Source organism: Kogia breviceps, chromosome 16 (assembly GCF_026419965.1).
Source record: "Kogia breviceps isolate mKogBre1 chromosome 16, mKogBre1 haplotype 1, whole genome shotgun sequence".
Lineage (NCBI taxonomy): Eukaryota > Metazoa > Chordata > Mammalia > Artiodactyla > Physeteridae > Kogia > Kogia breviceps.
The window spans coordinates 6,805,563-6,830,811 of record NC_081325.1 but is presented as its reverse complement, the minus strand read 5'-3'; the positions used below and the strand labels follow the sequence as shown (position 1 = coordinate 6,830,811).

The window sequence follows — 25,249 nt, the reverse complement described above, 5'->3', positions numbered from 1 at the left end:
CGCCCTTGTGATCCCAGTGGGAAGGGGACGACGGTGACGGGTGGCAGTGCGGTGACGGTAATAATCTGGGCCAGACAGTTGTGAAAATGATTGGCAGCTGAAGAGGTACAATGGAGGGAGGGAACATAGGAAAAAGAGATTTAGGACACGGCTCCTGATCTAGATCTGGTGACGAACGGAACGTGGAGATTTAAGAGACGTTACTACGAGGAAGACTGGTGACCAGGGCAGTGTGTCTCAGGAGGAGCACATTTTGGTTCCTTCGAAAATGGGTCTGTAGTTGGTGAGGCGGGTATAAAGTGCAGGTGGAGAACCTGAAACCTTTGGCATCGAGATGGTACTGGAAGTAGATGAGATCACCAGGAGGGCAGAGAGGAGAGGAAAGATTTTAACTCAGCGGAACACCGGTGTTGCAGGAGAGGAAGAGGAGGTGGAGCCAGCGAAGAGGGATAAGAAGGTACTATCTGAGCGGTAAGACGACTGAGACAGTGGCTGTAGTTAAATAAGACAGCAGGTTCGCTGGCTACCACCTAAGAGAAGTCTGAAGGAGTAGAAGCTAAAACTAACAAGTTTTGCATGGGCGTGGAGGAGAGTGGAGAAAGATAAAGAGCAAAGAGCCCTGGGTAGGCAGGGGACGGCACAAAGACCCCAAGTGAACATGTTTGTGTAGGAAGAGTGGGAAACCCACAACTAATTAGCATTCCCTTTGCCTCCATCAACTTCTCGGCGCTGAGCTGGGGCCACTCTTTTTGTTGCTCCACAGCCCAAAAGAGTGTCTCCTTTCTTCCATTATCTGCTCTCTCCACTCACCACCCAGACCCACAGAGGAAAAGCAAACACCACGAGCTTTACTGTTACTATCTCGTTACCAAACGCAAACCGTGTTTATGGTTTTAAATATTTTACTTCAAGAAACTACAAGAGAAATAAGAACAAAGCGAAAAGTGAGTGGAATAGAGGGACAGCACTCTGCAAAAAATAGCAGTAGGGCAGTTTGTTTGTTACTGCCTTCTTTGAAATGTAAAGGGTCTAGGACAGCTCTCTCTCAGCCCCCTTCTCTGAGGACCTATGAGGTGCCTGGGGTAGTTTCCTTAGTTGGGTTGGGTCCTGAATCAAATGATTCCTTTTTTAAACCCAAGGTTCCTTCTGCTGCTGACTCTTGCACGCATACAATTCTCAGTTTCTTTCTTCCTTTTTTTTTTTTTTTTTTGGTTAAAAAAAGTATTTACTGAGATTAAATTCCCATACCACCAAAGTCACTCACTTGAAACTTACAATTCAGTGGTTATAGTGTATTCCCAGAGTTGTGTAATCATCACCATGACCTAAGTTAAGAAAATTTTATCACCACCCAGAAAGAAACCTCAGACCCCATTAGCAGTCACTCCTCATCTGCAATACACACCACCCACCCCACCCACCCCCCAGCCCTAGGAAACCACTAATCTGCTTTCGGTCTGTATTGATTTGCCTATTCTGGACATTTCATATTAATGGAATCATATAATATGTGGTTTTTTGTGACTGGTTTCTTTCACTTAGCTTAATATTTTTAAGGTTCACCATGTTATAGCATCTATCTTTCATTTTTTGGTTAAATAATATTCCATTGGGTGGATACACCAAACTTTTGTTTTCCCATTCATCATTTGATGGGCATTTGGGCTGTTTCCACTTTGGGGCTACGATGAATAAAATTGCTAAGAACATTCACATACAAGTTTTTGTATGGACATACGTTTTCATCTCGCTTTCGTAGGTACCTAGCAGTGGAGCTGCCAAGTCATACAGTGACTCTGTGTTTTATCTTGTGATAAACTGCCAGACTGTTTCCCCGAAGCAGCTGCAACGTTGTCAATATCCACCAGCAATGTATGAGGATTCTGATTTCTCTACATCCTCACCAGCACTTGTTAACTGTCTTTTTGATTCTCAGTTTCTTCTGATCAGAACTTTCTGCTCTTCTGTCTGGATGGGGTTCAGGCCCCAGCTAAACTGCCCTTCTATGCTTTAGCGGCCTGTGGTACTCCTGAGCCCTGTGGACAAGAAAAGCGAGTCCTTTTGGGGAATTCCCTGGTGGTCCAGTGGTTAGGACTCAGCGCTTTCACTTCCGGGGCCAGGGTTCGATCCCCAGCCAGGGAACTAAGATCCCCACAAGCTGCACGGCGCGGCAAAAAAAAAGAAACCCCATAAAATTAAATTAATTAATTAATTTTAAAAAGAAAGAAAAGCAGGTCCTTTTTTCATCTCTAAAAATTCCACTGCTGGGCTTTGGGCCAACGTGCAGTGACCTGGCCTCCCTGTCTTTGCCCTTCCTGAAGTCCTCATTCCCTGGTTCCTTAGGGGGCAGGGGGTTAGGATGCTATCCTGCCCTCCCCCACCAATTAGCCCCCTTGCCACTTCAGTGTTGTGCCTCCTCTAGGTCCTTTCCCCTCTGCTGGATACTGGGATAGGAGAGTAGCTTTCGGTCTTCCTTGATATGTAAATGGACCTAAGTTTGCTCTCTCATAACCCCCTTCCCACAGGCTCACTCTTTTCTATTTCATTTGTCTGATGTATGTTAATAAGCTGGGTGTTAAGACTTTCCTGGTTTGCTAAAACTCTACCTCTTTCCTTCGATTTTGTTTTTGTTTTCATTCTTTTATGTATTGTTGGTCACTGAATTCATTATTTCCTCCTGGAGCCCAATATCATTTAGCAGAGTGTTCACAACCTTCCCAGATTTGGGATTCAGATTTACATTATTACCTTGTTGGCTTTGCTGTAGTGTGATGAGAGAGTATAACGTATTCTTTTGAGATTAATTTCCGTGACCTAGTATATGATCAATACTTTTAAAGTGTCTTAGAAGTTCAAAACGGAGATATTTTCTCTGCTTGTAAGATACCGATTCAAATAGGTATGTCAACTTCTTCCTTGTTAATTATGTTGTCCAAATCTTCTATAACCTTAGTTACTTTTTTTTTTTTTTTTTTGGCTGCAAGCATGGCACGCGGGGATCTTAGTTCCCCAGCCAGGGATTGAACCAGCATCCCCTGCAGTGGAAGCTCAGAGTCTTAACCACTGGACCGCCAGGCAAGTCCTCTTAGTTACTTTTGACGATTTAAGTTGGGCCAAGTCGTCATGACAACAGATGCCACCATCTTCATAACTTGTGTTCTTTCCATGAAATCCTTCCTTTGACCTCTTGAATCACCCATCTCTCCCTGCTTCAGGATTTCAGTTCTTATTAGACTTCTTTGGAATGGGAATAATCGTACCTAACCTATGGGATTGTCATGAGAATTAAGAGAGGTAAGAGTTGTAAAGTGATTAGTGCAATGTTTGGCGCATTATAGGCACTCACACGGTAGCAATTATACTGAGGCATAAAGGTTTAAAGGAGAATGGATTCAAGCCAATCTGAATTCCATTAGCCTCTTACTAGCTGAAAGACCTTGGGTGTGTCACCCAACAGCTCTGAGCCTTAGATTGCTTTCTTTTTTTTTTTTCAATTTGGGTATAGTTGTTTTACAATGTTGTGTTAGTTTCTACTGTACAGCAAAGTGAAGTAGAGTTCCCTGTGCTTATACAGCAGGTACTGAGCCTTAGATTTCTAACTGGAGAAACCATTCCATCTCATTCCTAATGACAAGCCGGAGATAACCAGTTTGCATTTTGGTGTACTGCCTTCCAGTCATTTAGGGATATGTATATATGTATATATTTGTTTATACTTTAACCTAAACAGGTTATACTTTTAGTTTTGTATCCTTTTTATCCTAAACTCTTTGAAAGCATAATTTTTTTTTTTTTTTTTTTTGCGGTACGCGGGCCTCTCACCGCTGTGGCCTCTCCCGTTGCGGGGCACAGGCTCCGGACGCGCAGGCTCAGCGGCCATGGCTCACGGGTCCAGCCGCTCCACGGCACGTGGGATCTTCCCGGACCGGGGCACGAACCCGTGTCCCCTGCATCGGCAGGCGGACTCTCAACCGCTGCACCACCAGGGAAGCCCTGAAAGCATAATTTTTTAAAAATTGAACTATAGTTGATTTACAATGTTGTGTTAATTTCTTCTGTACAGCAAAGTGATTCAGTTTTATATATATATATATATAAAACTGAATCACTTTGCTGTATATATATATATATATATATATATATACACACACACACACACACATATACACATTCTTTTCTGTTATGGTTTATTATAGGATATTGAATATAGTTCTCTGTGCTATACACTAGGACCTTGTTGTTTATGAAAGCATAATTTTTAATTGTTCCCATTTTTTGTGTTAACTTCTAAGTCATCCAGGTTATATTTCTTTGTAAAACAAAATATACACTTGAAATCGATTCAAGATAGCAGCTAACAACTAATCTGTAGAAGAATCATATGAATTAATTTCTAGGCATCGATTTTGAAACTTATCTATTGTGTGTTAGACTGCATTCCCCCTCACCTATCCCCCAAATATTTTGGAGTCCTAACCCCCTGTACCTCAGAATGTGACCTTATATGGAAATAGGCTTTTTACAGAGGCAAACAAGTTACAGTGAGGTCATTAGGGTGGGTTCTAATCCAGTATGACTGGTGTCCTCATAAAAAGAGGAAATTTGAACACAGAGACAGATGCACACAGGGAGAAGACCATGTGACGATGAAGATAGAGATCGAGGTGATACAGGAGAAGCCGAAGAATGCCAGAGATTTTCAGTAAAGCCCCAGAAGCTAGAAGCACCGAGGCATGGGACAGATTCCCCCACAAGGCTCTCGGAAGGAAGGAAACTTACTCAAATCTCTGGCCTCCAGAGCCGTGAGACAATACATTGTTTAAGCCATTCCGTTTGTGGTACTTTGTTACAGCAGCCTTACCAAACGAATACATTTTCTGTTGCCAGGAACTGTAAGGAGATGATTATTTTAAAATCATCTTAGACCTAAACAGTCATCACAAAATTCTGCCATCAGAGGTTTGCAGTTCACCTGTGTGCCACCAAGTTTGCCTCTTGGAAACACTTACCAAGGTTCTGCTATAGTTCATCTCATTTAGGTGGGTTAGTAAGATGACAGTAAAGAGTAGGTGAGGATATCTAAGGAAGGATAGTTATCTTCTGCACATTCAGGATGACTTCACGAATCCATCGTTTCAAAATCTCTTTTCCCCCAAATCTTTTTTTTTTTTTTTTTCTTTTTGCGGTACGCGGGCCTCTCACTGTTGTGGCCTCTCCCGTTGCGGAGCACAGGCTCCGGACGCGCAGGCTCAGCGGCCATGGCTCACGGGCTTAGTTGCTCCGCGGCATGTGGGATCTTCCCGGACCAGGGCACGAACCCGTGTCTCCTGCATCGGCAGGCGGACTCCCAACCACTGCGCCACCAGGGAAGCCCCCCCCAAATCTTTTTATTATAGAAAATTTCTAAGAGAAGTATAATGAGCTTATGCCACTGTCACTTAGCTTTGCTATTACTCACACATGGTCAATTTTGATCCCTCCACTCAAATCCCCCACATCAAACAATTTTGAAGAAAATCCCAAATTTTCTATCATTTTGAACAGCTTTTTTGAGATCTAATTGCCAAGCCATAAAGCTCGCTTATTTGGTGTACAATTCAATGGTTTTTAGTATATTTACAGAATTGTGCAACCCTCACCATGATCTAATTTTAGAACATTTTCATCATCGCAAAAGAAACCTTCTACTCATTAGCTGTCATTTTCTATTCCTCCCTCAACCTCCCCATTTTATATCTTACCTGTAAATATTTCACAGGCACTTCTACAAAGATAGGAACTATTTTAAAAATATGTGACAATATCATTAGTGCACATAGAAAATTTTGAATAATAATTATTTAACATCAAAGATGAAATCTGGGCTTCCCTGGTGGCGCAGTGGTTGAGAGTCCGCCTGCCAATGCAGGGGACACGGGTTCGAGCCCCAGTCCGGGAGGATGCCACATGTCGCGGAGCAACTGGGCCCGTGAGCCACGGCTGCTGAGGCTGCGCGCCTGGAGCCTGTGCTCCGCAACAACAGAGGCCGCGGTAGTGAGAGGCCCCCGCTTGCCACAACTAGAGAAAACCCTGGCACAGAAACGAAGACCCAACACAGCCATACATAATAAATAAATAATTTTTTTAAAAAAAGATAAAATCTGTGGTCACATTTTCTTGATTATTCTATACATATTTTTCACTTTGCTTAAGTCAGAAGCCAAATAAAATCCACACACTGCACCCTGCAATTGATATGTCTGTTAGTTTTCATTTAACCTAAAGGTCAACCGTCTAACTCTCTCTTTTTTCTTACAAATTTTCGTTGAAGAAATCAGGTTATTTTTTCTATAAAGTTTACTAGGGCCTGGAATTTTCTGACCGTATCCTTGTGTCATTGTTTACCATGTTCCACGGTCCCATGTGTTTCCTATAAATTGGTAGTTGAATTTCAATGGAGGTTTAATCAGATTCAAATGTTTCTAGTTTGGATAAGACTTCTTCATCGGTGGAAGTGTTGTGTCAAACTGCCTTTTAAACACTCTTTTACTGTGAAAGATATCATACTTACAGCAGTGTATAAAAATAATTATATATATATATATATATATTTTTTTTTTTTTTTTTTTTTTTTTTTTTGCGGTACGCGGACCTCTCGTTCTCGCGGCCTCTCGCGTTGCGGAGCACAGGCTCCGGACGCGCAGGCGCAGCGGCCACGCCTCACGGGCCCAGCCGCTCCGCGGCACGTGGGATCCTCCTGGCACGAACCCGCGTCCCCTGCATCGGCAGGCGGACTCTCAACCACTGCGCCACCAGGGAAGCCCTCTACGAACATTCTCGCTCATGGTTCCCGGTGCTTGTGTGCAGAGTTTCTCTAAGGTGTATGTGTATCCAGGGGTGAAACTGCTGGTGTAAGGTGTGCAGATGTTCAACTCCAGTAAGTGATGGCAAATTATTGTCCAAAGTGTTTATACCAATTTAGACTCCCACTAGCAGTGGACGAGAGTTACCCATTGATTCGAATTCTTGCTAATGCTTGGTATTGTCAGATTTTGCCAATTGGTGGGTTCAAATTCTCTATTAATAAAAGATGTGTAAAATTGTACTATATATTTGATATTTCAACTGAATTCGCAGGAATCCTATTAAAATATTCCTTCTACTTGCCCCTTATTTTCAGGAAAACAACGCTTTGTATTTTAAAAGTGACAAGGCATTTCACCTATAGATTGTCATTGAAAATATGTAACACTTTTTGAAGAGGGAGAGAGAGAGATTTGTGTAATTTAAGGGCTGGAGAGATATTCATGAGATGAAGGACTACTTACTCATAGCTATGCAGCAGCTAAGCATTTTGGTGGTAAGAATCTATAGATAAAATAGATCCTTTGTAGGGCCAATGCAAGACCCTCCATCCAACCCAGAAACAAACTTACTCTTCTCTCTTCCATTTCTTCCTTCATCTCATTTCCTCCTGGTTGCTTCTTGCCATGGGCTCTGGAACCAAAATTTTACACTAGGGTGTGCATAACTAGACGAGCAATCTAGGGCTCCAGATAATGTAGGGCTACCTTCCTTAGAGTGTTGCTGCGACAAATAAATTAGGTATCACATTAGATATGGCTCTCGGCACACTTCCAGAAACGATGGGCATCACCTCACCTTCTAAATGTTCGCCTAGGGGGAGGAGGGGTGGGGAGGGATGGGCTGGGAGTTTGGGGTTAGCAGATGCAAACTACTACATATAGAATGGAAAAACAACAAGGTCTTACTGTATAGCACAGGGAACTATATTCACTATCTTGTGATAAGCCATAATGGAAGAGAATATGAAAAAAGAATGTATATATATATGTATAACTGAGTCACTTTGCTGTACAGTAAAAATTAACACAACATCGTAAATCAATTATACTTCAATAAATTTTAAAAAAATAAAAATAAAATAAATAAAATTTAAAACAATGTTAGCCTATACCTCATACTCCAAAATGTTTCGATCCATAACATTTGCTCTTTCTAGAATTATTTTTCTCCACCAATTTCCAGGGAAAATCAAGAGTACATAGAAACCATTCTTATTTCTCCCCTTTTACTACCTCTCCTTGTGTCTAAGATTCTTTGAAAAAGCAGCAATAAATTTTGAATTGATTTTGTGTCCTTGAACAGTGCTCCACCCAAGCTGATATGTTTCAAACTTGTAATCATTAGTCTCTTTGAAAGCAGTAATCAAGCTGTAAATAAAAGGTAATGCCTTAGATCTTGGCAATTGGAAGGCTTGCGAGCCCACTTTTCTTCCCATCGCCAGCCTGCTTTTTATTTATTTGTTCATGTCTCACTGAACTGAACGTTTCTTTCTCTAGCTCTGCCTAACCTAAGGTAGGTGCTTAAAAAAATTTTTTTTTTACTTTTCATTGTGGTAAAAATGCACGTAACATAAAACTTACCATCTTAACCATTTTTAAGTGTACAGTTGTGTTAAATACATGCACACTGTTGTGCAACCGATCTCCAGAACTCTCTTCATCTTGCAAAACTGAAACTCCGTCCCCACCAAACAATTCTCCATTCTCCCTCTCACCCCAGACCCCAGTCCCGACCCAACCACTCTTTCTGTCTCTACAAATTTGACTACTCTAGGTAACTTATATAGGTAGAATCACAGCGTTTGTGTTTTTGTGGCTGGTTTATTGCACTGAACATGTCCTCAAGGTTCATCCATGTTGTAGCATGTGCAGAATTTCCTTCCTTTTAAAGGCTGAATAACAGTCCAATTGTATGTATATACCATATTTATTTATCTATTCACCTGATTTTGTTTATCCATTCATCTGTGGATGGACATCTCGGTTGCTTCCACCTTTTAGCTATTGTGAAAACTGTTGCTATGAATATGGGTGTACAGATATCGTTTCATTAACCTGCTTTCAATTCTTTTGGGTATATACCCAGAAGTGCAATTGCTGGATCATATGGTATTTCTATTTTTAATTTTTGGAGAAATTGTCACATTGTTTTCCAAAGTGGCTGCACCACTTTTAAAGTTTCTGTTATGCTCTAGGGGAGAAAATTATCCTACTCTAAACTACAGCTGAGGAAAAGGATTATATGGCCGAGAACACGCACTGTCGATTATCACGCTTGATTAGAACATGATTAACATAATTAGAAGCATGGAATTCCTAGAACCTGGAGACATTATAAACCATGTGATCTACTGCGCTCACTTACAGGTGAGTAAACTGGGACTCTGCGAGAACAAGTGCTTGGGAAGGTCAAGGGCTGGTTAAGGGAAGAATCAGAGCCGGCATCCAAGGCTTTCCAATGTTCAAATTATTGCCGTGAAAATAATTTCAACTTGAAATATTATGTGATGAAGAACAAGAATTAGGGAATGGTTAATTCAAAACATCCCCTGGGATGCACTGTGTGTTCTGCTTTTGTTTCTATGGCTGCTTTTTAGCCTCCCTGATTGCCTTGGTTGACATTGAAACCGAGCTTGTTTTTCTCGCTGCCGCTGTGGACAGCGTCCTGGGCATCCTAGGAGATGGAGGGGGAGACAAAGAAAATCGGTCCGCAGTTAGGCTCCACCGGGCTTGGACCCCGACCCCCCTGCTCGCCTGCGCGCCAGCCAGAGGCGCCCGCGTGTGGCGCGGATGTAGCTCCCATCCTGCGGCCTCAAAGCCCCCGGCGCGAGTGACTGGTGCCCTGCAGTCTCCACGCTCCGGGATCCGAACCAGAGGGTTCCGGGACGCCCGGGGTCCAGGCAGCTCTGGCCGTGCCTACTCCCCAGCCGGAGCCGCGGAGCCCCTGCGACTTCCCCGCGCCCAGTCTCCCCCGCCACAGTCGGGGGTCCCCGGGCGCTGCGGAGCTCGGGCTGCGGACCACGGTGGGCACGTGGGCTCGGCCGCAGCGCGGCGCCAGGCACCGGCGCCCCGGCAGAGCCCCTGCCGGTGGGGAGAGGGATCCTCCCCCCCGTCTACTTTGCACCAGTCCGAGGGAATTTGCGGTCGGTGACGCGCATCCTTAAGCGAGCCACCTGCAGCGCGGGGCGCGCCGCTGAGGGCGGCAGCGCAGGGCTGGGCCGGCGCGGCCTGGGGACCCCGGGCTCGGGAGGCCATGCCGGCGTTGGCGCGCCTCGGCGGCCGGCTGCCGCTGCTCGGTAAGGCCCCGCTCTCCCGCTCGAGCCCCCGCGGCCCCCGGCCCCCACCCCGCGCGGGGACCGGGCGCGCGCCTCCTCCGTCCCCGCCGCCGCGCGCCTCCCCGCCCCGCTCCTTCCCTCGCTCCCGCGCCCCTCCCCTCTTTCGCGCCCTCCAGGCTCGCCCAGAGCCCGCCCGCGGCCCCGGCCGGGCCCACCCCGCGTCCTCCTCCCCCTCCTCTCGCGTCGCCGCTCCGACTCGGGCCGCGGTACCCACCGGCGGCCCCGACCCCGCGGGCGACCTCGCCGAAGCGCTGCCCGGGGCCGGGGCCGGGGCCGCGGCCGCCCCGCCCGCCTCTCCGGCTGCCCGCTCGGCCCGCGCGCCCGGCTAGTGGGCCGGCAGCCCGAGTCTGCGGCCCCGAGCTGGGCGCCGGGGGGCCGGGACCTCGCCTGCACCGACCCCGGCTGCCGTAGACTCCTGGGTGGCGTCTTTAACTCTTCTTTTGAGGTTTTGATTTAAGGAGTGAACTCTGATGGGAAGATGCGCCCGCGTTCTCCCCCAAAGCGAGTCATCTCTGGTAACGACCCCCAACCCGCCGAATGTCGGTTGGATCAATGAATAGTTACTTTGGAAATATTATGCAAACGGGATTTACATCTTAAAATACTAGCTACCCCCTCCTCCTGTACTCGATTCTTATCGCGGCGTTAAACCCCAAGGGGCTTTTCAAGGACTCAGCTGACTGTTCCCAAATATTCTGGGTAGCACAGTTGTTACTGGGGAAAAAAAAAAAAATACAAAAAAAAAAAACACCCTTTAGATCCAGTTCATCTATTTGATTTGCGTTTAGGGTGAAGGAGACAGAGTTTTGGGAGCCAGGGAGGCTCTGGTCCCGGTCCTAGTTCTGCAGCCTTGGGGGACCAACCCTCACTGCCCCTGGCCCCGGCATTGCGCTCTGTCCAGTGAGGGGGTCCGGCTGTGAGTCAGTCCTCCAGCTCCAAAATTCTAGCAGTCTGTCTTGAATCCTCTGCGGTATATCAAGGAAATATTTGCAGTATGGACGTGCAGGAATTATTTCCAATAGATTTCGTTTCACATAATTCAGAATTATAGAGTTTTAAAAAATGTGACATAAGGGGGAAAAGAGTGGGAAAACATCTTGCATTTCCTAAACATCTTTGTTAATTGGGAAATATGTACATTTCAAATGTATGGTACAATATGTTTTTCAGAGTCTATTACAAAAAGTTAGCTTTCTGTTATGTATAACATTAGTAGTAAGTGGATTTTTCAGCAGCATACAAAGGCTTCTGGAAGGTATAAACATCAGTACATGAAACGATAGTTAAGCTGCATTGAATTGTTTTATATTTAGGGACAATCTCAGAAATTCCTACATCTCTCTCCAGATTTCTCTAAATTAGGTATAATTCACATAGAGCAAATATGCACACATCTTAATAGTACAACTCCATTAGTGTTTGTGTAACCGTGTAATCAATATCCCATCAAGACACAGAGCACTTCTAGCTCCGCCCCCTCTCAGATTATACCCCCCCCCCCAAAGGTAGCCACTATTCTGACTTCTGATACCATGGTTTTGCCTGTTTTTTGAACTTCATGTAAACCAAATCATTATTATTTTTTAAATGTCCAGCTTTTTTCACTCACCGTTGTGATTATGAGATTCAACCTTGTTCTTAGTAGCAGCGTTGTTGTTTTTGCCATTGCTAGGTGCTGCTATTCCTTAGTAGGAATAGATTATACAATTGAATTATCCATTATTGCTGAAGAACATTTTGGTTGTCTCGTTTTGTGTAATGGAAAGTAACACAGCTGTGAATATCCTTTTACATGTTTTGGGGGGACAGAAACACCCATTTCTCTTTGGATGATACCCTCAGGTCAAAGTCCTAGATTATAAGGGAAGGCACATGTCAGTTTGGGTAGGTACTGTCAGTTTTCCATAGTGGTTTTACCAATTTACATTCCCGCTAGCAGCGTATGGGAGCTCTGCTTCCTTACATCTTTGGCAATAACTTGCTATTATAGATTTTCTTGAATGAAGAAGCACAAAGTGAGAAGCTTAAAAATGAGGACTTTAAATGTTTAAAAGCTTTACATTCCTTGAATTTTTGGATGCCATCCCCATTTCCCTTATATTGTAAGCTCTACCTTTCATAAATAACGATGGGGTTTTCTAAGTAGTATTTAAAGAATGGACGCCTACTCTCCATGGCCTTAGCTGCATTCTGTGCTGATCGTGGCTAAGAGGAGGAGGATTTCAGTATTTCAGTAACTGATAACTATTTCTCTCATTAGTGTCAGAAAATTCTATTCAGAGCTTTGACCTACACATTTTCGTTGGCATCCTTTGCCCTTGCTGCTTATCTTACTATTTACCTTCTTGTGAGCTGGTAGCCTATAGGGGACCGATTCAGGAGGGGGGGGGAGGGAAGGGATGCTATGCAAAGATTGGTTTCAATTGGACGGGACACCAGACTTGGTGACCTGGTGTTAAGGTCCCCTTCGATCCTAAAAGTCTTGGTTCTAATTGTTACCATCATACAAATTTATATTTGGCTATTCATTTCTTCTTGGGTACTTCACGTGGATCTATAGTAAATGATCCTCTTAGGTTTAATTATGAACTACTTGGCTCTACTTTTTATAACTGAAAAGACACTTTCATTAATTCTTACTTATCAGTAAAGATTTTGTTGGTGGTGTTATTGACATCTCCTGTTGTTTGACTGAAAAACAGTCAGGTAACGAGATATTAATTGTGGGGGAGGAAGACTTACTTGTATTCCAGGGAAGACTTAAGAAAGAGGAAGAGGAAGCCTGCATGAGAAAGAAAAAGAATTTTTTTATTTGACAAACTTTTATTGAATACCTATTTCAGTGCTAGGCGCGTGGGGGTACAAAGATGAAAGAGAAGGGGGTGGACTTACATATAAATAGTTAATTCCGTTCTATCTTAGACATGCACGGTCATCGCCTTTCCCCAAGAACACATTTCAGCACAGAGCTTGCTTTCAGTGAGTTAAACCTTCCAGCACATTTATCGTGGTCGCTAAATATCTGTGGATGAAAAACAGCATATGCTTCAGCGAAGTAAGCTTTGACCAGGTCGCAACAGGAATCCCAGGGTTGCCCCCTAAAACTACTTAACATGGATGTAATGTGCTTAACGGTTGTGGTAAAGCAGCGGCTCTTCCATTTAAAATAAAACAAATGGGCTGTTCCAGAGTGAAACATGGCCCTTTTTTTTTTTTTTTTTAGGTCCTAGGAAGAAGTAATTTTCCAAATGTTTCTTGGAACAAATTTGTGGACTTCATTTAATTCCCCAGGGAGTATCCCTGCTCAGCTGAGAAGTCCACAGGATGGCTCAGCTTCATGACTTTCTCCACAATTCTTTTTATTCCCCTCATCTGGTCATTGTCTAATGAAACTCACAAAGCAATGTGACAAGAGCCCTTACCAGTCAGTGTTCAAGATTGCTATCTTGCTGGATGCCCAAGTAGCCACCACATATCGCCTTAATCTTTGGGTCAAGATTCTGATTTGGGCAAAAAAGCAAATAATCTCAAAAGTATTGTATTTTATCATTTTTCTTGATTTTTGAAAGGGATCTTGGAGAGGACAGGAATAAGAATTTGCAGAGGGGAAATTGAGGGGCCGAAAATTAGCTTGGCCTGCTTTGTAATTTGCTTAGCTTGCTCTTGCCACTATGCTCCATCCTTTATTCACTCTGAAATAGCAGAGTCTCGTGAATCTCACAGTAGATGGCTTGCCTGAATAGAGCTTTTGGTTTTCATCAGATGACTTTGTGATCTTAATATTTTTTCATCAAGATTTCTAAAAAAAACCTTAGCTACTTCTTAGTTAGGTAGCCATGGTTGTGTGGCCAAAGGTTTTTCTGTCTTTTGGGGGGTCTGTGAGTTTTACCCGTAAGTGATTGAATTACCCCTGGGGCTGGATCATGCTCGGTTCTCAAGTGATGAAAGCTTTTGTAGAACTCTGATGGTCGTTAGTTGGAATCACGCAATTCTGTTCGATGGGTCCCGACACATGTAGAGGAAAGTTAAAAATAATATAAAGTACACACACAGTGTTCTTTTGTGGCTAGAGGAATTGCATAAGATCCTAAAAGAGGAACTATTGTTATTTTTTAGGTTAAACAGTAAAAATATTTTTTCACTGCTGTCATTGTAAGTCAATTGGTAGCCAAGAATCCTCCATAAAATCATTTACAGTCTACTTTAAAACAAGATATTGTCATTATTTCTTTAGACCATTGTGTTTTGATTTTAAGATATCCACGGGATGCCGTCTTCAACTGCTTTGCTACTTGAGTTACGGTGTTCCTAATGTTAGGGATTCTGCTCTTGGAAGTGATGCAGATGAATACGTCAGGGCGAGCAACACGGTTAGGGAACATGAATTCTTTATTCTGGCAGGGAATGCCTCTACACTGAAGTTCCTCATCTGAGAAGAGGAGATAAGCAGTGCCTTACTCCTTCATCAGATAATACCTGTACCGTGCAGCTGCTTCCCTTGTTAGGCAGGTGCTTTGCAGAAGAAAGCGTCAGGATTTGGAGTCACAGGATTTTCCTCCTTTTGCCTCCTTAGACCCTTTGGAGCACCGTGTAGTCCAGTAGGTGCCAGGCAGTCCTGGCTCCTGCTCAGTCTAATGTTAGGGGCGTTGGTGGGAAAGGGTAGGCATGTAAAAGGAAAACTGCAGTGTAATTTTAGAAATAAGCACCGAGGCTGAGCCTCTAATGCAGACTGAGAAAATAAGGCAAGGCCTCCAAGAGGAGATGATGCCAGACCCTTGATTAGAAAGGTAAGACTTGACAGGGAAAGGGGAGGATCAGGACATTCCAGGCAAAAAGGACAGTGAAGAAAATGGTACAGAGGTCAGAAACACGGAGTAGACAGAAACTCTAATTCCATCCCGGTTGTTGAGGCACAATGGCTGAGGATAGGGGAACCCTCATTTAAAAAGTTGTGAGGGGCTTCCCTGGTGGCGCAGTGGTTGAGAAACCGCCTGCCAATGCAGGGGACACGGATTCAATCCCTGGTCCGGGAGGATCCCACATGCTGCGGAGCAACTAAGCCCGTGCGCCACAACTACTGAGCCCGCGTGCCTAGAGCCCGTGCTCCGCGACAAGGGAAGCCACCGCAATGAGAAGCCCACGCACCGCAACGAAGAGTAGCCCCCTCTTGCCGCAACTAGAGAAAGTCTGTGCGCAGCAACGAAGACCCAATGAAGCCAAAGATAAATAAATAAATAAGTAAACATTAAAAAAAAAAAAGTTGTGACTCAGAAAATTGAAGCCTGTTCAATGGGTAGCTTTCTTTAAAAAAAAAAATTCAGGGTTACCAGAGGCTCCGTGTGTGATGTGTAAGGAGTGTTTTAGTGATGTGATAAAGGACTTGGATATTATCATGTGGTCCAAGAGTCTCTGGATGAAATTCAGGGGGTCCGTTGCATCCTTCACGGGGTGTATGTGTATGTGTGTGTGAAGGTTACATGCTTTCATCAGATTTTTCAGTGGGATTCGTGATTCAAGTGGTAAGGGCCAGTGCTGTAGGTTGTCGAGGGGGTTGAGGGAGATGCTTGATGTGTATTTTAGAACGACAGTTTTGGGGTCTGTGTCAAGGATGCATGTCAGGCACACAGGAACATGGCAGCTAGGAAGCTGTTGGCAGTAGTCCAGGACAGAGGCAAACAAGGACTGGAATTAGGGCAATAGTAATAGAGATGCAGAGCTGCGGGGAGATTTGGGGATTATCAGGAGGTTAAAATGTCAAGGTTTGGCAGCTGCCTCCATGATGGGAAGTAGCGGGGAGGAGGAGTCGAAAATGACTTCCGGGTTTCTGGATCTGCTGACAGTGGGTGTGTTGGTACTATCCGGGCGGGGGTGGGGAGGGAGTAGGTTTAGGAAGGAAAACGGAGTTCAGTCTGAGCATAAGGTTCCTGGGAGCCACCCAGACATACAGCCGTACACACAGGGGGTATGAATTTGGAACTCCTGAGCAAAGAGACTGTAGTTAAAGTCATGGGAATTTACAGAGAAAGAGCATAGACTGACTGGCAAGGATGAGAGCTCCCCAGGTCTACGGAAGAACACACAATCTCTGGATCTTTCTTGTGACCAGCCCCATCCTGAGGCTACAGAGGGGCCCCACCCTAAGCTGCCTTGTTAGCATAAACTCTGGCGTGCCCCGAAGGGGCCCATTGTGAATAACAACAGACACGCCTATCCCTCAGGGAATTCCAAGGATTTTAGGCGCTTTGTGCCCGGAATCAGGACTAAGACCAAATATATGCATTATACCACGCAGGTCTGCTGCCCTCTTTTGCCAAATGCGGAAAGTGGGGCCCAAAGAGGTTAAAGGACTTGCTGAAATCCAGGGTTATCACAGCAGGTAACTCAAAGCTGGACGTGGAACTCAGATCTTCAAGTGTTACCCAGTTCTCTGCCTCACAGGAGACTTGACTTGGAGGATTTGACAGTGAGGTGTCCTGACATTCTCTGATTTGTTTTATAATGTCTAAAACCATCACTGTTTCAGTGGAGTAGACTTTACTTTTACCTAAAATTTTATTTTAGACGGGTGCCAAATTGCTTTCTCCACTTATCCCCCCACCACCCCTCGGGAGCTCTCTTCTGATTTTAAAGTTGTCCTCGGACTTCCCGGGCGGGCGGGTGGTTAAGACTCCATGCTTCCACTGCAGGGAGCACGAGTTCGATCCCTGGTCGGGGAAGTTCCGCATGCCGTGTGGTGTGACAAGAAAATCAAACAAACAAACAAATGAAGTTGTCCCCATTGCTCAGGATATGTTTGGAACGAGACTCTGGGAAGTGCCACCAGGGTTTTGGAAGGGATTCTCAGAAAGAACCTTAATATCAGTGGGGGAAAATTCTTCCTCTGGCTTTTTAAAAAGTCAGATTTATTGAGGTACACTTTTCACATAACAAACTTTACCCTTTTTACTGTATGGCTCTATGAGTTTAACCAACACATACAGTCACATAACTACCACCACTATCAAGACAGAGAACATTTCCATTTCCCCCAGAACTCCCCTTATGCCCCTTTGTAGTCAACCCTAATGCCCATCCGCAACCCCAGCAACTAGTTATCTCTTTTTTTGTCCCTATCCTTTTCCCCAAATTTTCCAGAATGTCATATAAGTGGGACTTTACAGGTATATATATATATAGTGGGATTTTATAAGTATATAGACTTTTGAGTCTGTTTCTTTCACATAGTATAATTATTTGAGATTAATCCATGCTGTTATGTATATCAGATCTTTTTTCCTTTCTATTGCTGTGTAGTATTCCATGGTACGGATGTGCCAAAGTTTGTTTATCCACTAATCAGCTGAAGTTCATGAGTTTGCTTCTAGTTTCTGGCAATTATGAATAAAGCCACTATAAATATTTGAACATAAGTCTTGGTGTGAGCATAGGTTTTCATTTCTCTTGGGTAAATATCTTAGGAGTGGTGTTGTATCACTGGAATGTATGCTAAGTGAATATTCAGCTTTACAAGAAAGTGCCAGTTTTTCAAAGTGCTTGTACAGTTGCTCAAAATCATTGTCATAACTTGGTATGGTCAGGTTTTTTGTTTTTGTTTTTGAACGTTTCTAAAGGGCGTAGCAATATGTCATTGTGGTTTAAATTTGCATTTCCCTAATGACTAATGATGTTGATCACCTTTTTGTGTGCTTGATTGCCATGCTGTGTTTTGTTTGATGACATGTCTCCTAAAATCTTTTGCCTGTTTTTTATCAGGTTGTTTTGAAAATATTTTCTTCCATCCTGTGGCATGTCTTTTCATTTTTTAAATTGTGTCCTTTGAAGAACAGAAGTTATTAGTTTTGATGAAGTCCACTAGTGGAGAAAAATTAGCCCTATACTCAACACTGCTCTGGTCTCACCTAACCAAGCTTAAAAGCAAGACTTGAAGGGATCAAGTGTTTACAGTGAACTTAACTACATCTCAGAAAAAAGTTCAAGAATATTTAACAGAACACAGAAATATCTGACAGCAGATAAAATTCACAATGTCTGGCATCTTGTTACAAATTAACAGACAAACAAAAGATAAAAATTCAACCCATAATAAGGAGAAAACTCAAATATCCAAAGGAGACCCATAAATGGCATAGAATATAGAATTACTAGACAAGAACATTAAAATAGTTGTTATAACTATATTCCGTGTGCTCCTGAAGCTAGAGGAAAGCTTGTACATGTTATGTAGGGAAATAGCATATATGAAAAAATCACACAAATTAAACTTCCAGAGGTAAAAACTAAAATTACATTGGTTGGGATTAATAGATTAGATACTGCAGAAGAAAAGATTGGTGAACTTGAAGACACAGCAATAGAAACTATCCAAAATGAACAGAAAAAATAGTCAAAGTAAAATGAACAGAGAATCAGTGAGCTAGCTACATGAGGACTTCAGTTGGTCAAACATACATGTAAGTCTGCTGTATGAATGTATCTGTTTTCCCTGGATGCATTTAAGATTTTCCCAGACAGTAGCAAAACTGAGCATCAAGACTTTCTTTAATGAGCCCCCCAACTAGGGGCTTTGTTGAAAGTGGCTACATGTTATGACAAAGTACTATAGGTTCTCTAAAAGAGGTTGATTTTTTTAAAGTTGGTTGGCAAATTCAATTTTGTCTTTAAAGTACTACTGACCTCTCAATTCTTCTTTGTCTGGATTCCTTCTCAGCCAAAAAATCCTTTTGTTGGCAAATATTCAACAAGCCTGATACCTTGTATAATACAAAAGATTACATGTGTAAAATGAGACATTTATGTGTGTTGTGATGAAAAAGTGATTCAGGATATACATGATTAAGAATACATGTCATTACTAGCAATGATAAAAAAAGATTTTATCATTGGCTTTAAATAACTTGATTATAATGTACCTTTTGCAGTTTTCTTTCTGATTCCTGTGCTTGGGTTTTGTTGGGCTTCTATCATTTGCATCAGATGTGGAAAGAATTTTCTCCGTTATTTCATCAAATATTTTCTTCTGTCCTTCTTTCCCCCATTCTCTCCAAGAACTCTAATTACATGTATATTTGACCACCCAAAGGGAGTAAAATATAAGACTTAAAAAAAAATTGTTTAAATTGTTAAGATAATTGATTGCTTACAGCAAAAATAATATCAGTGATTTTGGGGGGATTTAAAACTTATATGGAAGTACGCTGTATGACAGCAATAGCACAAAGCCTAAAGAGGGATGAAATGGAAATATACTATTGTAAGTATATATTGATACTATTGTATTCTGATATTATATATGAGGTGGTATAAGAGCACTTAGAAGTAGACTACGTTAAGATAAAGACATATACTATAAACCTCAAAGCAACTACTAAAATAAAAAAGCAAAGCATTATAGGTAATGATCCCAGAAAGGAGATTATGTGGAACCATAAAAAATACTCAATTATTCCCAAAGGAGACAGAAAAACAGGAAAAGGGAAAAAAGAACAGATGGGACAAATAGAAAACAAAGAATAATATGGTAGATTTAAACCTAAGCATATCAATAATGTCATTAAATAATCTACATATCACAATTAAAAGGCAGAGGTAGTCAGATTTTATTAAAAAGAAAAAAGAAAAAGCAAGACCCAACTATAATGTTCTTAAATGAAACCAAACTTGGATAGGAAGACACAGATAGGTTAAAAGTAGAAGGATAGGGGAAAAAATTCCATACTAACACTAATCAAAAGAAAGCTGGAGAAAGTAAAATACTAGACAGAGTATATTTCAGAGCAAAGAATATTACTAGGGACAGAAAGTCATTTCATAATGCTATAAGGCTTGATTTATCAAAAGGACATAAAAATCCTAAATATTTATGTATCTAATAACAGAGCTTGAAAATACATGGATCAAAATTTGATTGAGGGCTTCCCTGGTGGCGCAGTGGTTGAGAGTCCGCCTGCCAATGCAAGGGACATGGGTTCGTGTCCTGGTCGGGGGAGATCCCACATGCCGTGAGCCATGGCCGCTGAGCCTGCGTGTCCGGAGCCTGTGCTCCACAATGGGAGAGGCCACAACAGTGAGAGGCCCGCGTACCGCAAAAAAAAAAAAAAAAAAAAAAAATTTGATTGAATTGTGAGGAGAAATGAACAAATCCATAATTAAATTCAGAGAGTTCAATACTCCTTCCATAATTGATAGAAGAAAGAGACATAAAGCAGTAAGATGTAGAAGACTTGAACAGCAGTATCAACCAACTTGACCTAATTTACCTTTAAAGAATACTCTACTTAACAACAGCTGAATATAGGTTCTTTTCAGTTGCATACAATACACATCAATTTAGACCACATTCTGGACCATAAAACAAGCTTCTATAAATTTTATTCCTTTATTTATTTATTTTTATTTTTAAAAATAAATTTATTTATTTATTTTTATTTTAAAAAATAAATTTATTTATTTATTTTTATTTTATATGGCTGTATTGAGTCTTAATTGCTATACACAAGCTTTTTCTCTAGTTGTGACGAGCGGGGGGCTACTCTTTGTTGCAGTGCGGGGGCTTCTCATTGCAGTGGAGCAAGGGCTCTAGGCACACGGGCTTCAGTAGTTGTGGCACACGGGCTCAGTAGTTGTGGCTCACAGGATCTAGAGGTCAGGCTCAGTAGTTGTGGTGCATGGGCTTAGTTGCTCCGCGGCATGTGGGATCTTCCCAGACCAGGGCTCGAACCCATGTCCCCTGCATTGGCAGGCAGATTCTTAACCACTTTGCCACCAGGGAAGTCCCCATAAATTTTTAAAGATTCAAGACATACAAAGTGTATCCTTTGACAACAATGGTATTAAATTAGAAATTAATAACAGAAAGATAAATGGAAAATCCTTAAATATTTGGAAACTAAACACATTTCTAAATAATACATGGTCAAAGAATAAAACAAAAGATAAGTGAAAATGTATATTGAACTAAATGAAATGCAATTTATCAGAATTTGTGGGATGTCTCTAAAGCAGTGCTTATAGGAAATGTATTAAGTTATTAATTATTAAATGATTAGCAGCATTAAATTATATTGCTATAAATTACTGGAAAAGAATAAAGATCTCAAATCAGTGATCTCAAATCTAAGCACAAGCAAGAGGGGAAAAATAACAAGTTAAACCCCATGTAAGGGACTTCCCTGACAGTCCAGTGGTTAAGAATCTGTGCTACCACTGCAGGGGGCATGGGTTCGATCCTTGGTTGGGGAACTAAGATTCCTCTTAGCGTGTGGTACAGCCAAAAAAAAAAAAAAAAATGTAAGCAACAAAGGAATCACACATGATCAGAGTGAAAATCAATTAAATGGAGAAAAATGGAGAAAATCAGTGCAGCCGAGAGCAATAAAATATCAATAAAATTGCTAAACCTCTAGCCAAATCAATCAGGGGAAAAAAGGACAGAAATTTCTAATATCAGGAGTAAGAGAGGCAACACCACTACAGAATCTATAGATATTAAAAGGAGAATATGGAAATATTATTAACAACTTTATACTTTGACAATTTAACATTTAATGGAAAAAATTCCTTGCAAGACACATACTACCAAAGCTCATCCAAGAAAAATTGATAACCTAAATAATGCTATGTCTGTTAATAAATTGAATTTGTGGTTAAAGTATTCCCACAATGAAAATTACTGGAGCACATGCCTTCACTGGGGAATCTACCAAGTATTTAAAGAGGAAATAATACCAATATTGCACAGATTCTTCCAGAAAATTTAAGAGACGATAATACTTCTCAACACATTCTATGAGGCCAGCTTTACTTTGATACCAAAACCAGAAAAAGACATTACAAGCAAAAAGCAAAAACAAACCTGCAGACCAATAATTGCCATGAATATAAATGCAAAAATTCTTAGCAACACTTTAGCAAATCAAATTCAACAGTGTATACAAAAGATAATATATCATGTCTAACTGGTGTTTATTCCAGGAAGTCAAGGTTGGTTAATATTTGCAAATGAATCAATGTAGTTCACCATATTCACGGAATAAAAAGGAAAAGCCATTAAAAAACAAAAACACAACTGTGTGATTATCTCAATAGATAGAGAAGAAGCCTTTGACAAAAGTTAACATCCATTCCTGATAAAATTTCCCAGCAAACTAGGAATAGAAATGATTCTCCTCAAACTAAGTAAAGGTATCTATGAAAAACACTTATCTAACATCATACTTAACATCAAATGACTAAGTATTTTATCCTAAGATTAGAAATAAGACAAGGATATCCATTCTTACTACCTCTTTTCAACATTGTACTGGAGATTCTAGCCAGTGTAATAAGGCAAGGAAAAGGCATCTGTATTGGAAAGGTAGAAGTAAAACTGTCTATTTGCAGATGACATTAATCATATACATATAAAATCCTATGGAACCTACAAAAAAGTAACGATAACTAATAAACAAACTCTGTAAGTTTGCATGTTACAGGTTTAGTGTAGAAAAATAAATTGTGCTTCTGTAACAATCAGAAATTGAAGTGAAAAATATAAAACAGCACAAAAATATGAAATAGGGATAAAGATAAAGATCTGTACACTGAAAACTCCAAAACATTGCTAAGAGAAATTAAAGGAGCCCTAAATAAAAGGATATATACAATGTTTATGTACGGTATGACTCAATATTGCTAAAATGTCAGTTTTGCCTAAATCAATCTAATGATTCAATACAATTCCTGTCAAAATCCCTGCAGAACTTTTTGTAGAAATTGACAAGCTTATTCTAAAATTCATATGGAAATGAAAGAGACCTAGAATACCCAAAACAACTTTGAAAAAAGAACAAAGTTTGGGGCTTCCCTGGTGGCACAGTGGTTGAGAGTCCGCTTGCCGATGCAAGGGACGCGGGTTCGTGCCCCGGTCTGGGAAGATCCCACGTGCCGCGGAGCGGCTGGGCCCGTGAGCCATGGCCGCTGGGCCTGTGCGTCCGGAGCCTGTGTTCCGCAACGGGAGAGGCCACAACGGTGAGAGGCCCGCGTACTGCAAAAAAAAAAAAAAAAAAGAACAAAGTTTGAATATTAATAATACTTGATTTCAGGGCTTATTATAAAGCAATAATAAGACAATGGGGAATTGGCACCACGATAGACAAATAGATTAGTGGAAAAATATAGGAATTCCAGCAATAAATCAGAAATATGCAATCAATTTATTTTTGATGGAAGTTTAGAGGTAATTCAATGGAGAAATCATAATCTTTCAATATATGGTGCTGAAACAATTAGATACTCATTTGCAAATACAGTCATATGAACAACTTTGATTCATGTATCATACCATATAAAAAGTTTACTCAGGGCTTCCCTGGTGGCGCAGTGGTTGAGGATCCGCCTGCCGATGCAGGGGTCACGGGTTCGTGCCCTGGTCCGGGAGGATCCCACATGCCGCGGAGCGACTAAGCCCGTGAGCCATGGCCGCTAGGCCTGCGCGTCCGGAGCCTGTGCTCCGCGGCGGGAGAGGCCGCGGCAGTGAGAGGCCCGCATACCACAAAAAAAAAAAAAAAAAAAAAAAAAAAAAAAAAAAAAAAAAAAAAAAAGTTTACTCAAAATGGATCATAGACCTAAATTTAAAACTAAAATGTAAATGTAAAAACCTACATGTAAAACCTGAAACTGTAAAACTCCTAGGGGAAAATCTTTCTAACCTTATATTGGACCAAGATTTTTTTTTTAGTTACAAAACCAAAAGCATAATCCATAAAAGAAAAACTGATAAATTGGACATGTTCAAGATCGAGTTTCAGGTCTTCAAAAGACATGTCACAGGTTGGTAGCAAATATTTTTCAATTACATATCTGATGAAAGACTTGTATCCAGAATATACATTTTTTAAAAACTCGAAGATGACTGTGAGGGAAACTCCTGAACTCACCTCCTCCCATGGACACACCAAGTCTACAGCTACACATGGAACAGTTCCTTCTGAAGGAAATCCAGAAACCAGCTAAGCAACTCTTACACATCAGGCAAATGAGAAAAAAAAATTGAAATGGATAGAAAAGACTGAGACACAATATTGCCATAAGTCTAGCCCCCAGCATAGCAACATGCAATTGGTAAGGAACTCACAACTTTAATTTTCTCCCTGAGGAGTGAAGGGTTTGGGCCCGGCATCTAGGGTTCCTACTATTAGGACTTCCATCTGAGGGACAGGCTCCCAAAACACCTGGCTCTGAAAGCCAGTGGGGCTTGTGTCCATGAGACCCACCAGAATCTAGCAAACAAAGAAACAGTTTGTAAAGGTTTGCAAGGACTCATTATGACTATACCTGAGGCTCTGGGCCGAGGCAACAGACATAAACGTCCTTCTCCCAGTTTCTTCCTTAAAGAGGCCTGTTTTTAAAAAAAAAAAAAATTTATTCAAGTATATAGTTGGTTTACAATGTTGTATTAGTTTCTAGTGTACAGCAAAGTGATTCAGTTATACCTGTAAGTATATACATATTCTTTTTCAGATTTTTTTCCATTATAGGTTATCGCAAGATAATGAATGCAGTTCCCTCTTCTATACAGTAGGACCTTGTCATTTATCTGTTTTATATATAGTAGTATGTATCTGTTAATCCCCAACTCCTAATTTATCCGTGCCCCTCCTTCCCCTTTGGTAACCGTGAGTTTGTTTTCTATGTCTGTGAGTCTGTTTCTGTTTTGTAAATAAGTTCATTTGTATCATACTTTTAGATTCCACATATAAGTGATATCATATGATATTTGTCTTTCTCTGTTTTTCTCTGACTTATTTCACTTAGTATGATAATCTTTAGGTCCATCCATGTTGCTGCAAATGGCATTATTTCATTCTTTTTTATGGCTGAGAAATATTCCATTGTGTATATATATATATATATATATATATATATATATATATATATACGACATCTTCTTTATCCACTCATCTGTCAGTGGACACCTAGGTTGCTTCCATGTCTTTGCTATTGTGAATAGTGCTGCTATGAACATTGGGGTGCATGTATCTTTTTGAATTATAGTTTTGTCCAGATATGTGCCCAGGAGTGGGATAGCTGGAT

General features: G+C 41.6%; 1 protein-coding gene across 10 annotated transcripts in view; it reads left to right on the top strand.

Moving 5' to 3' along the window:
- Positions 1–25,249, top strand: part of FLT3 (fms related receptor tyrosine kinase 3) — a 117,495-nt gene that overhangs the window by 22,910 nt on the left and 69,336 nt on the right. For 2 of the 10 annotated variants that reach the window (XM_067016910.1, XM_067016915.1), the window contains one exon: positions 9,041–9,212. The exons of 6 other annotated variants lie outside the window; for them this stretch is intronic. Coding sequence is in view for 2 of the 4 variants with exons in the window: in XM_067016909.1 (XP_066873010.1) it covers positions 10,099–10,141 (43 nt within the window). In the remaining 2 variants the exon portion in view is untranslated. Of the gene's footprint in view, positions 1–9,040; positions 9,213–9,937; positions 10,142–25,249 lie in introns of those variants that run through there. 2 more of the 10 variants (XM_067016909.1, XM_067016914.1) reach the window with 1 other exon arrangement.